This window comes from Dermacentor albipictus, chromosome 9, assembly GCF_038994185.2.
Source record: "Dermacentor albipictus isolate Rhodes 1998 colony chromosome 9, USDA_Dalb.pri_finalv2, whole genome shotgun sequence".
In the NCBI taxonomy this organism is placed as follows: domain Eukaryota; kingdom Metazoa; phylum Arthropoda; class Arachnida; order Ixodida; family Ixodidae; genus Dermacentor; species Dermacentor albipictus.
In genome coordinates, this window is record NC_091829.1 from 44,308,358 (window position 1) to 44,322,650 (window position 14,293).

The 14,293-nt window shown below is 45.0% G+C and overlaps 1 protein-coding gene across 3 annotated transcripts in view; it reads left to right on the forward strand.

Annotated features, from left to right (window-relative positions):
* Window positions 1-14,088, forward strand: part of LOC139049752 (mucin-2-like) — a 167,414-nt gene extending 153,326 nt beyond the window's left edge. For all 3 annotated transcript variants that reach the window (XM_070525550.1, XM_070525549.1, XM_070525551.1), the window contains exon 9: window positions 11,607-14,088. In XM_070525550.1, coding sequence (XP_070381651.1) covers window positions 11,607-13,258 — 1,652 coding nt within the window. In that variant the 3' untranslated portion in view covers window positions 13,259-14,088. The remainder of the gene's footprint in view (window positions 1-11,606) is intronic.
* The last annotated feature ends 205 nt before the right edge of the window (window positions 14,089-14,293 follow it).

The following is a 14,293-nucleotide window of genomic DNA, read 5'->3' on the forward strand; positions in this document are numbered from 1 at the left end:
TGGTTTCTTAGTCCTTTGTTAAAAAAATCACGCAGGCACCAGAACTCGAAGTTACGATGAAACCTGCTCAGAATCTCACGTTTATTGTACAGCTTTAATCTCACTTTTATTGTACAGCTTTAATATAAGTTGTAGTAGTTGGCACGACATTTCACGGGGAAATAAGCGCACCCACATACACGGACACAAGAAAAGTAACTAAGACAGGCTTGTGTCTGGGCATGTATGATTGTGCTTATTTCCCTGTAAAATATTGTACAGCAGTTCTGACTGTAGTAGAAGAAGAAAAAAAAGGTCTGCAATATTTCTGAAGGCGAAATGAAATCCTTCTTTCGTTAACATAGAACACGCCTTCACGTCTCCCAAAGACAGAATTAGGAAAGAGAAAATAATAGACGCGTAACTGCAGCAGCACCACATATTTATTTACTTGCCAATTTTTGTGACATAAGTTTGAAGGAAGCTTGAGCTTCGCCTTTAAGAGTGGAACGCGGTAGCATTCAAATACCACCGACTGCTTCTCACGCTTCCCGGCAACTACAGTCTATGTAACCGTAATGTTTTTCTGGAAACGCTGGCGGCGAACGCTATGCACGAAAGCGAGCTATCTGGTAGAAACGCGGCCTGCTGTGTGGGCCAATCCCGGAGGTGTGCACAGCCGCCCTCCATAAAATTACGTCATTTTCAGGGTTCTGTTATTGCTTCGCACTTCCAATATTTAACTCTTAGAAGACCTAACATAAAAGGCACGCGCTGTCGGCGTTTGGTTTCATGTCGTTTGCTTGTGGGCTGTCATTCTCAAGATTCCGAGGAATAGCTTTGTCAAGAATTTAAGACAAGGTGAGAGCAACTTTACTGATAGAATGGTGTGGCACTAGAACAGGTATATACCGCATGCCATATAGACCGTTTGGTTGAGGGCACCACCATGATGATGATGATGATGATGATGATTTAATGTCATTCCCTTTGAAACGGAGCGGTGAAAAATGGTGACCTTGCTTGCTTAATTTAATCAGGTGTGCTATACATGAATTAGGAAGGAACAGCGCCAACTAAGACGACCACGAGAAGGAGAACGACGCAGGACAAGAGCTTGTCCTGTGTCTTAGTTGGCGCTGTTCCTTCCTAATTCAAGTATGCACAATCTAGCCCAAATGAATGTTGTTCCGAACCATGCTATACACGTTTATCTATCGTTTTTGTATATATCTCCTTAATCTGTTTCTTTTTTTACTTCAAAATCTACCTTGTACCGCTATCCACGACTGCAAAACATCCGGTCCTGTCAATCTCTTCCCTGCTTTTTTTCCCACAAATACTCTAAGCGTCTCTTGCTTATGTGGACTGCTGACCGGTTGACGCTTCCATCCGCTTTAGGTTCAAGTGCTTCTCGAAGGTGTACGTTACCTACGGTTCACACTGAGTGAAGCTTTTCGCATTCCATTAGGATGTGCTGGATGGTCTCTGGATTTTTGCTGCTCCGTGCGCATGCCTCATCTATTTCCGCATATTTGCTCCAGTATGTTTTTGTCCTTGGGCAAACGGATCGAGCCCCAAATAGCAAGGCACTGCCCTTTGTGTTATCGTACAGATTTTCCCTTCCAATTTCTTTCTTCTCGTTCTTACAAATCTACGTGGTATTTTTTGCTTCCATTCTTTGCATCCAATTAGCTGTATTTGTTTCCTTTCTGATGACTCCTGGTTTTCTATTTACAGTTTCACTTACCTTGTACTTGGCTGCCAACTTTCTTGACTTCTTCCTCCATCCTGTGTCCGCACTTTTCAAGTACAAATACTTGTGCACTTTAGCTACCCATTTATTTTCATCCATGTTCCTGAGTCTTTCTTAAAAAAAATAATTTTGCTCTGTGCTTCTCTTACTTCGAAAGAAGCCCAACCTATGTCACCCTGCATTGTCTCATTTGTGGTTTTACAATGGGCTCTCTTAGGCAACCAGCCTACGAAACTTTGGTTAAGTTGCAACCCCGACAAGATATGCGATTTTAAGCATAGAATGACATTTGCGAACGTTAGCCCTGGCACCGTTACTCTTTCCAGATTCCACGCACTGTCCCATACTTATTGTGGCCCCACAATGACCCGTGTTTCAGTATTGCCGCATTCCGCCTCCCTTTTATTTTTAGATTCTCTTGATGGGTGCTTCAGTAAGTCTTCCCGTCTTTTATGCATACTCCGACGTATATACAGGAGGAGGAGGAGGAGGATGAAATAGAGAGAGTGAGCAGGGATGTTAACCAGAACTGCGTCTGGTTGGCCACCCTACTCTGGGGACGGGAAAGAAAGATAAGCCGAGGTACCTATATTGCTTCTCTGTGGGTATGACTTGCTGTTGAATTGACACCACGTAATTACTCGTGTCGTCGTTAAAGATCATAATTCCCAATTTCTCTGTACTAAACTTGAAGCCTAGATTAGTCGCTCCATTGCCACAGCTATTCGCAAGTGTCTGTAAATCTCTTTTATTGCCCGCTACTAGCACTATGTCGTCCGCATACAGAAATCCAGAGAGCTTCTGTTGCAAAATTTGTCCATTACGCGTGTAGGATAAATCAAACCCTAATTTGCTGTTTCCCAGTCGTCTTCTATGCCCTTAACATAAAATGTGAACAACAATGAAGACTGAGGACGTCCTTGCTTCAGTCCTTGGTGAATTCCCACCACTTCATTGCTTTTTTCGACCTTCTGATACAACTTGCACTTGGGTGCACCTATATATCTCCCTTAGCAGCTCTGCGAAATGGCCCTTTGTGCCTTCGTACTTAGGAATATCCCACAACGATTCCCTGTCTACGTTGTCATAGGCTCATTTAATATCTAGAAGTGCTATTATCCATAAAGGTCTATTCTGAGCTACTGAAATCTCTGTGCACTGAATTAGTACAAGCATGTTATCCTCTAAGCGTCTGCCTTGCCTGAATCGGTTCTGCAGTCCATTAGCACACCATCTTTCTCCACCCATTTCGACAGTACCAATTTTATGGCTTGCATTGCCGTTCCATATATCACCGACATTACTGTAACTGGCCTGTACGAGCTTATCTTGTCCTTATCACCCTTGCCTTTGTACATGAGGTTAATCTTGCTTTCACGCTATCCAACCGTAATTTTCTTCGTTCTAATCACTTGTTCTATGGCATTAGTCGGCAGTGCCTTGCTCACTGGACCGAGGTTTTCAATTACCTGTATTGGGATTTCATCGGGTCGTGCTGCCAAAGTGCCGAAGTTATCCCTAATAACGTATGTGATGTAACGCATTTGCATCGTCTGCTTCGTAGATGTTACCATCTTCATCCTTTATAGCCGTTCGCAGAAGAGAGGGAGAGAGAGAAGGGAAGAAAACGCAGGGAGGTTTTTTACTTGGAGCTCCGAGTGCCCTTCTATGGATCCAGAACTATCTTAGAGAACATTTGTCTCTCTTGCGAATGTTAAGCACCCAACGTTCACTTGCGCTTTTATTTTTGCCTTGCACGACCTCACACGCCGCCTTTCTTTTTTTTATGCGAAGCATATTACGAGGGCTCAACCCAGCTCCTCAGGCGCGGCGGTGACCATGAAATCACGTGACACCGTGACGTCACGACAGAGGAGAAGTGGCTTTGGCTCAACTCTTGCAAGACGGGCTGGGTGGGAATCGAACCAGGGTCTCCGGAGTGTGGGACGGAGACGCTACCACTGAGCCACGAGTACAACGCTTCAAAGCGGTACAAAAGCGCCTCTAGTGAATGCGGTGTTGCCTTAGAAACGCGCTGTTTTTAAGGCGTGCGTCTCTTGCTCAGGCGCACATTTCGTTGCCGCGCCGAACGCTGCTTTGCTCGACGCTCACCGCGTCCAATGCGGGGCGCGTAGTCGCTGCCCTGCAGCCCATTGTCTTACACCCCTTGGCGGGTCGACGGGAACGCTGTCGCGTTCCACTCTTGAAGGCGAAGAAGTAATGCATGAGTTGTTTCTTCGTCTAGCCGAACCAAATATAGCCAAGCAACAGCAGTTCACCAGGCTAAACAGTGGTTCAACAACTAAAATAAAGGCTAGTATGCTTCGCATCCTGGGCTTAACCTTACCTAAGCCACAGCCATTTTTTTTTCTCGGTATTTATTCCATCTAAGGCGCGCTTCTTCTTAGTGTAATCCCAACTTTTTGGCTTCCCGATGATCCCTAGACGCCTGCTTAAGCTCTTCTATAGCTTGCTTTATTTTCTTGTTCCATCGCTTACAATTTCTTTCCGATCCAACAATTTTTTTTTTTGCCGTGTCTGCCTTATTTCCTGCTGCATAACGTCTACCACTTCCTTATATTCCCAGACTGATCTAGGAAAAGCTATCATTTTCTTCATGTTTTTTTTCATCTCTGTTATTTGGTCTTGATTCACATTTAGAAATTCTGATGCTATTGGTTCGTGTTTTGTGTTAGTATTTCTCTCAAACTTTAATGTTAAATATCTGTAATCGCTAACCGGGCTATTTTTCCCATGTTCGTAGACCATTTCTGAGACTATACATGACTGCATGTTTCCGCACTGCCATGTTACCTGTCCCTGACACTCATTCTCACAGTTAACTGCTATAAGGTTCTGTTCATCACACAGAACCAGCTCTAGGGAGCCGTTGTATTCAGCATATCCGTCTAAATCAACCATGTGCGCGTACGTGCCTCCCACTAGTATCGCCTGGCTCGATTTCTTGAACTGATTGCTATCGCTTTTAATGCAATCGATCAATTCCTTATTTTTATCTCTATCACTGCCTCTCCATAGGTAAGCTACTCCCAGCCACGTCTTCTTGAGTTACCATGTGCCGCTCATCCATAAATGCTCCTTACAGGTGTATTTTACTCTTTTCCACTTCAGACCTCGCCTAATTAGCATGTCTCCGCCTTTTCATTCTGTTGCATCCTTCCCACACAACATTGTCAACAACACGCTGCTCCTCCAAATCTCGTAGATGCGTTTCGGTCAACGCGTGCATGCTGATCGCTTCGTCATTCAGCTGCGTTTGAATTTCCAGCCTTTTTTCCTGCTTGCAACCACCCTACATGTTTATGTAACAAGTCTTACTTTCTCTATTCTTATCTTTCGTGCGTCTTTTCCCGACTCTTTTTGGTGTAATTCTGCCTTTGACTGGTGTGTCGCTGCAGTCAATACTTAAGCTTCTTTCCTGAATGCCTGGGGCCCGCCTGAGAAAACTATGGACCGCGCCGCGAATCGACGACCAACCGGTGGTGCTACACTCACTAAGATGTATCCCGTCACACACAAAAGCGCCTTTGCGGCCTGCTCGGCCCACTTCTCGGTTGATGTCAATGACCGCAACTCATTGCCTTAACTAGCGTCCAAGTTTCGCTGTTTACTGCGAGCACTGCACTTTCAATTGCATACCCCTGCCTTTCAACCTCTGACACCGTGTACCCTGCGACTTGCACTTCCTTTGAAACATTTCCGGAGGTTGCTGAACCCTTTGGTTATTTGCTTGCTGGTTATTTAGTGCCACGAAGTCACCACGGCTGAAGATCGAAGCACTTCACGTTTGCTTCCGAAAGTTATTTTTGCAGCCGAATACAGCGCAGTGGGAGCCCGTTGACATTGAGTCGTCTGACATCGCAGCAAGCACAGACAGAACGCGTTGAAATGGCACTAATTCGCTATGAAACCGCTACTGTTCCAAGCTGCTGATGGGAAAAACGGCGATCCGCACATTGCAGTGCAAGGATGACAGAGGGGTGGCGCGCTGGTTCTAGGCTACGTTCCTCCTCCTCGCCGATAAAACTGTGTAGAGCAAGGCATGACATACACATGCAGCTAAAAATATACGGAAATATATACGGAAATGTACGGAAATATACGGAAGCGCAGACAACGGTACAAGTGATATCAAAAGGTCAGATGCCTAGGCTGCGAACTCTAGGTTATAGCTCATCTTTGCTGTTTGTCTCGCTTATTTATTTATTTATTCAGAATACCCCTAAAGGCCCTCTCGCAGGAGGGTATTACATAGGGGGTGGTGGTGCAGTAACGCATACAGATGTAATAAGTGAGTAGTAAGCTGAAAACAAAAATTGGGAACTAATAAACAATAACCACAAAAGATAATAATACAAAAGGAATAAGATTATTGTGCTAGTAAAAAATAATCAGAAGTGTACAAGAAGAATACGTATCACAAACACACGAAAAATGGAGGGTAATTTGAGTCATAGAAAGCACTCAGACCATTAATGTACAACGAATCAGTAAACAATACAAAACGTAAACTTAAAAGAAAAAGGCAAAACATCGCAATAAAAATAGGAACAATAACCAAAACAATATGCATGTTACATAGAGGACAAGAAGATCTTTTAACATCATTCTTAACAAAAAAAAAATGGGGGTGGGACATGACACAAGAAAGGTTTAGGCACTTTCATTAAGGATTAGAAGTTTCTGAAATTCATTTATGTCGGTGACGGTTGCGATGTGTGATGGCAAGCTATTCCACTCGGTTATGGTGCGCGGGATGAATGATCTGGCATAAGTTAGTGTGCGACACGTGAAGCGTTCGATTTTAAAAGGGTGATCACGGCGGGGAAAGATGGCAGGGGGTGGCCTAAAGAAGTCCTCGCGAAGTGATGCATGATGGTAAAGCTTATGAAGAAGTGATAAGCGAGCGATTTTACGCCGACATGATAATACTTGCAGTTCAGCACGATTCTTCAATGAAGTGACGCTGGTGTGACGTGAATAATCCGAAAAAATAAAACGCACAGCGCGGTTCTGCAGGGCTTCGATGTTTTTAATATTGTAGACTTGATCGGGATCCCAAATGGCTGAGGCATATTCTATTTTAGGACGGATTAAAGTGATATAAGCCTGTTTACGTAAGTGCGATGGGGTATGTTTCATGTTACGTTTAAGAAACCCAAGTGAGCGGTTTGCTGAAGCTAGGGTGACGTTAATATGGTTATTCCAGGACAGGTCAGACTGAAAGTTAACTCCAAGATATTTGTACGTGGTCGTAAGTTCCACTGAAGTATTATTTAGCAAGTAAGAGGTAGGAATTCGAGAAGCTTTTTTAGAGAAAGACATCACTTTAGTTTTTGAAGGATTTAGTGTCATTAGCCAAGTTGTGCACCATGAAGTTAAGGAGTCAAGGTCAGATTGTAGCGATTGGCGGTCAGCTTCAGAAGAGATGTTGCGGTAAATAACACAATCATCAGCGAATAGCCTAACTTTAGATTTGAGGGACGAGGGTAAGTCATTTATATAAATTAGGAAAAGCAATGGACCTAGTACACTTCCTTGAGGAACACCGGATGAGACTGGGACGAAAGGAGAGTCAAAGTTGTTGACGGACGTGAACTGTTGTCTATTAGAGAGGAAGGCTTGCACCCATGCCAGAACAAGTGGGTGAATATTAAGATGTCTAAGTTTTAGTAAGAGCCGGTGGTGAGGAACTCGATCGAACGCTTTTGAGAAGTCAAGGAATATGGCGTCAATTTGGATGCCGGCGTCCAATGATGAGTGTAAATCCTGAGTAAATCCTGCAAGTTGTGTTTCACATGAGAAGCCCTTGCGAAAACCGTGCTGGTATTTGAAGATGATATTGTGTTGCTCTAAATATGTAATTACTTGTGAGTGTATAATGTGTTCCAAGAGTTTACAGATGGTACTAGTTAAAGATATAGGTCTGTAGTTAAGTGGAGACGAGCGATCCCCTGATTTAAATATGGGCACTACTTTTGCTATTAGCCAGTCCTGAGGAATTGTGCCTGACGACATTGATAGAGAGAAGATTGCTGCCAAGCAACGATAGATACCAGAAGAAATATGTTTAAGTATTTTGTTGTTGAAGCCATTATGATCAGATGCAGATGACGTTTTTAATTTTCCAAGTAGAGATAAAATACCAGCTTCATCAATAATTATTTCAGTCATATTAATACCGGAAACAACATCAATGCTAGGGCATGTAGTAATATCCTCAAGAGTAAAAACTGTTGAGAATGAGTCATTTAATAACTTAGCACATTCTGATTCAGTAACAGGAGAACCATTGGTATTAGCAAGAGTTACATCGGGTGGTTGCATCGGGGATACCGTCACCTGCGCTGCTCGCCATCAGTCGTCATTATCACGTATTTCTCTTTGATGATCCCTAGTCGGGGATAACGTAATCGCGAAGGGAGAATCATCAGTAATCAACAGTAAACATGTATGCTGTAAAAAAAGTCAGCATGAAAGAAACCGGTAACATGCGCATGAGAGCGGGAAAACTAACAAAACGTAATACAAACAACACAAGTAGAACAGTCACGCGGCAAGGTTACGCGACAATAAGTAGAACTGGAGTAAAAACAAAATAAATAAATAGTATGTGGTTGACAGCATAGATTCTTTCTTAATCCCCTTTTCCCTTCCCCAGTGCAGGGTAGCCTACCGGGCTCTGCCTGGCTAACCTCCCTGCCTTCCCTTTAAAGACCTCGCACTGTCTTTCACGATTCGACTCGGTACCTTGAAGGGTTACATTTATTTGTAATTACAATAGGCAACTTATTCCACTCATCTATGGAAACTAGAAGATAAGATTGGTTGAAAACCTTAGTCGAAACATAAGGGTAATTGATGTATGCTTAATTCAATAGGCTACGTGTAAACCAGCTAGCCCTGCTTAATAACACTTATTGAATCACACAGTTCGAACACAAATTTTGGTATGTGATGGTCTGATTCGGTACTGCGTGATGTTTCTTTTTATTTGCGCCTATCTTGTTTCTTCGTCGGCGCGACCACAGTATACTGTACTAGGATAATCACATTCGGAAAGCTACTACAACAACAACCTACTGTGACAGTCCGCGAAACAGCGCATGAAAGTAGCTATACGTGACATTGTATTCAGCGTCTACAGCTCCAGAACGGGTAAACCAAACTTGACGTCAACCCAACCTCACGTGTGACATCCTCGGTTCTGGTCTTTGGAGAAGCACCCAGCATTGCACTCAGCGTGAGCACCAAAGCCCATGCCATACTGCGTTTTTTTTTCTCTCTTCTTCGTTTGATCTATACGTGCCTCGTTTTTCCGTCGGTGCTACGGGTAGCCTCATAACTAGCACTAACGACACCGCTGTACTGACTATGCCGTCTGGATAGAGGAAATAACCTCATCTCGAAGTCAACAGGGCGCCGCTATATGAATGCGGTTTTATGAGCGCGCATTTGGTGGGGGACACCGGTTATATATGGCCTCCGGCGTTGCAGACCCGCTGGTGCAGCGCTTTCAGGAGAAGACGACGAGATGGGACGATAACACCACTTGTGGCGATATAACGTATTTGCGCCTAGGCTGCGGGAAACGCACCTTGTGCTTACGGGAGCTCGTTTTTTTTTTCTTTTTAGGTGGCGTCAGGCGGTCCTTTTCCGGCCATCTCCTTATCCTGCGCAGTACTTAGACTCGTCCGAGAAAAGTCACGTTCGCCAACGATGGCATCATTTGTCTCCTTTACGACTTCTTGTTCTTAAATTAGTTTACGCATATTTTACGTTGAGACGTTTGGCGAAATCACTTGTAAGATTCACTGTAAAAACGCGTAACAATGGAGTTCCTCCGGGTTGCAATTTTTAGGCCAACGGCGTCGTCTGCCAACAACAGCGCCGCTTCTTAGTTATGCTATGCTTCGCTTCCAGCATAAAGCGCTTTACTTTGAGAGGACCAATCGTTGTATTCCGCAGTTATTTGTCCTGAAATTGTCGCTCGTCAGCTGAAATGTATTGCGACGCGCATATATAAGCGGTTGCTCGGTCAGTTGCCCCGACAACGCTAACTACACCAGGTTTTCTTGGCTTCAATATCTTCAACCAAAGATGCTCTAATTGAGGAAAAATTTATTGGTGCTTTTAGTGTCACATATCAGTTTGTAATTCGACGCATTACCAAAGCAGATTATCTGGTAAGTTCAAGAAACCTCTTTAAATGGCTGTAAATGAATATCTAAGCTGGCTACTTTGATATTTGTATTTGTTTGCTTGTTTTACTTTTTTACATTAGCCAAAATCTAGCGTTTTTGTGACGCCTGCGCAAATATATATTTGCTGCCTGTACTGTGTTCCGCGGGCTAGTGTGGTTCGTTGTCTGTTGTAGCTTCTTGCAGTCCGCCTCGTAGCTTGACGTTTTCGCATATTCTGCAAACACGCTATAGTGTAATTTAACATGCTCCTCATCAGATGGTCTCGTTGACTGTGGTCGTGTTTTTATATTTTCTTTCTTTTGTTACGTGGAGACTCCTGCTAAACTCCTAAATGCACGTTTGCTACCGCAAAACCTTATGCTACCTGCTTACGACCTTATGAAGAAGCACTCATGTTGTATATGATGTCTAAAACTTGAATATTTATATCAGGGTCAACAATTTCTTGTTGCTTTCGTATCGACCCTGGTGGACTTTATATATATGAAATTCACGGTTAAGCGTGACGCTGCATCCTCCGCTATGCTCTTTGTCTTCATTTTTATGCATGTACGTCATATTTCTCTTTCTCTCTCTCTCTCTCTCTCTATATATATATATATATATATATATATATATATATATATATATATATATATATACATATATATAGAAGCTAACAATCATTACACGAAGGACAACATAGGGGAAATTACTTCGACTTATTAACTGAATTTAAGAAATGATAGATTAGAGGAAATGAAAGTGGATTTATCTTAGTTCATATAGCAGTGAAATGTACCAAGCCGATGCTTCAAACACATCGCCCCGGTTCTTCACCTGAATCTGACTCTTTCGGAAATCTACAGCGCAGGGCATATTTTCTAAACTTGACATCCGTCTCGTAAATCGAATAGCTGTTGGTGTGTTGACCTTTGTGTGATGTGATTTGAGCGCATGGCGGCGGGTGAGTTTCACACACCGCTGTATACGCTATGTCGGACAAGGACTGCTTGTGTGAGTGATTTGCACATTTGATTGACAGTAGAAAGATCGTTCTTGCTGCCTACGTTATGCTGTCTAGCTCTACACGTGCTTGCTTTTGTTTTTTTTTGTAACCGCGCATCATGCTATCGTTGACAACATGCAAGATGTTGGGGACCATATGTGCAGTAAAGAGGATTAAGGTCGTAAGAGGACTAAGAGGAAAGCTTTTTTTGTGTGTTGATTTTGTTCCTGCAAAAATGGAGGATGTTAAATTTTTTTACCTTCGCTATAGTGAATCTCGGTGCAGAACTCATCAGCTTTTCAGAGAATTCAGTCGATAGAAATGCGGTGAGGTACTGTCTGTAGGCTGGGGTTTTTTCCGCTATAACTAAGTTGAGCAAATTCGTTTACTAATCATATAAGTTAGTGGCAGTATTCGTGCAATTGCAGGAGTAATGAAGTACGCGTCCAGTTTGGCCATTTCTGAGAATTGAGTGAAAAGGTGTACGCTGAGCTTCTAAGGGGGATATAGGCTGATTGTTTTCTGCGAAAAGTAATTTGGGCAAATTCGTTCCTCCATTAGGCAAGTTAGTGTCGGTATACGTACATTTGCCAGGAGAGTGATGTTTGCTTGGAATTTGCTGTATTTATTGTATTCTTAATCTCTTTGCGCTTGACAGATTCGGGTGACACGTGGGATACGACGACGACGGAGGCTAGCACTTCCGTGAATCAGGAAGATGTGGCAGAGACTGGCACGAACAGAGCCGGTGCCATAGCAACGAGCACTGAGGACTTTCCGACCACACATGGGCCCGACCAGCGGCCTTCCGAGAGCTTAACGCCTACCACTCTGCTATATGATTCCACGGTGCAGCCAAGGTCTCCCCAAACTACAGCCTCTGTTCATTCGCCATCGTCGTCCTCGGCAGTTACAACGCCATTGCCACTTGCTGTTCCCACGATCAGCGTGATTCGCGGTGGAACATCCGGCACTTCAGCCGCAGTAGCGCTCACAAGTCTGGTAACATCGCTTCCGACACATGCGCCCCCTCCGACAAAAGTATCGCCACATACTTCCAATTCGCCTACCGCGGCCTCGACCTACAGCGCAAGTTCAAGTTCTTCTTGGCGGGAAAGGGACTCGACCACTGCTTCCGTTCCTACGACGCATCTTCTTGTTAGCAGTTCGCAAAAGCCGTCAACTTCGAGCGCAGGCAGAAAGCCTCATGCGACCACCGCAAGTCCTGCGTTCTCGGCCAGTACACCAAGAACTACACTGGATACAGTATCGGGCACACGAGTGCATACACCAAGGCGGCAACCACCGACAACTGCCGCTTGGCTTCACGCAACAACTTGGCTTCGTCCGACCACATGGCCAAGCGTTTACCCAAGCGTTGACGGCAATACGGTGGGACCGGATGCTACGTCAGTAAAACCCTCAGGAAGCAAGGTGACCACTGCGGCGCCGTATACGAGAAGCCGCACTACTACTTGGCGCACTTTCACGTCAACGAGAACAGAAGCCGCCAAGCGTACAACGCTTGGGCTACCACAAATAACAACGGCCACTCGTCGTCCAACTACACGCCATTTTGTCGTAGTGAACACGACAATACCATATAGCACTGCGTCCTCAAGGCTGTTTTCAAGCGTTCCCCCTATTAGAGGTCCTGCAACGAGAGCGTTCTCGATGGCCGAGACGGCAACATCAACTCCCTTGACAAAGCCGACCAAGCCTACCAAGCCGAGGAAGAAAGCCACGGAAGTGTACACAAAGCCCGCCATGTGGACACGAAAGCCAACCAAGAAGACGGAAGCTTTTGCAACTTCGCCTCCCGACGTCCATCCTTCGACACACTCACACTTGGCAAGCACGTTGGCTTCAAAACCTCTGATTTCAAATCAGTCGACTTCAGGTATGCCGACTTCCAACCGCCCCTATTCGAGCCGGCAGCCATCTTCTCGCACTCCCAAAGTCGCGCCGACGGAGGACAGCAACCACGTGATGAAACCCGTCACGAAGCCGCCTGGGGCCTCGTCCACGTCCAGCCCGCGGTCGAAAAACGACGAAGGCAACGATGTCATGTTGAACGACATGTCGGCAATGCCGGTGCTTCAGGAGAAGCATTCGGCGGCCGCGCCACTTACCGGGTCAGCCTGGAGCGTTCCGGCCCTTCTCATCGCCGCTGGCATCTTAGTCACCGTCTTGTTTGTAGCCACGGCACTGTACCGATGCCGGCGACGATACAAGGAAAGTGCGGATGATTCCGAGATGAAACCCCTGTCCAAGTACGCAGATGTAGATGTCGGCGAAACTTCCTCTTGAACTCGCCTGCTCTGCTCACATGCGAGCCTTAGCGTGAACAAGAATATGCCGTACGTGGCGTTTTGTTAAAACCTGGGCGACCATCTTTTAGTGGACACTTGAAGTTTGAAGCACAATTGCACGGTATGGCGTGCGCACCGCGACGTTTACTGTATTTGTTCGCTACTGAGGCATATTTTCTCGGATTAACTGAGCGTCGCGGCATCCTCCGACAGAATGTCGTACTCACACGTTCTTTCAGCCGCTGCATAAAGATGCAAATTATTTAAATTGAGAATCATACAGCCCCATCTAGTGAGCGCTCTTAACCTAGCCGTAGTATCGGACACTTCGAGTGATACAGTTTTGATGATTCAGTCGAACAAAATGAATGGCTTATTGACTGCATGCAAGTGCGTTCTTCCTGTGACAGTCGGAGCAAGAGGAAACGTAAAGTCTTACGACTTGGCCTTAACGTCTCGATGATCAAGAGTTCCATGCAGCATAGACTTAGTGCTGAACAACCAACACTGAACTTCTCGGTATCACTATTTCTTCTGAATCATAAATTTGATCCACATCCGCAATATGACATGTCGTGTCGTGTCCCCTTGACGCTATATAGCACGCCGAGTGAGTCTCGGTGTTCATATGTTGCTTGAACACCCCGAAGCCATGGTAGAATGAAGCCAATGTGCCTCCTTACTTCTCCGCGACTTCTCTTACGCTCGTTGCAGTGGTCGGCTTCACCAAATATGGAGACATAAGCACTGCGTTTTGGAGACGCGTTCCTTGCTACTGGAAGGGGCATGTTCTGTCTTCACAATAAAGGTGACAACGTTGTTAAATAATTGTCTGTCTGCGAAATGGCTTTCCTCAACAGCAGCCCCACCGTTTGGCAGAACAAGTGTGCGGTGAGCTCCCTTTCTTCCAAGTGGCCTACACGAACCGCCACGGAGCTTCAGCGTGTGTTCTATTTTGGGCGAGTACTGTTCTCGCCCCAAATGTGTCGTACTTTGTTTAACCTCCTTTTCTCGTTTCCCAGGACAGAGTAGC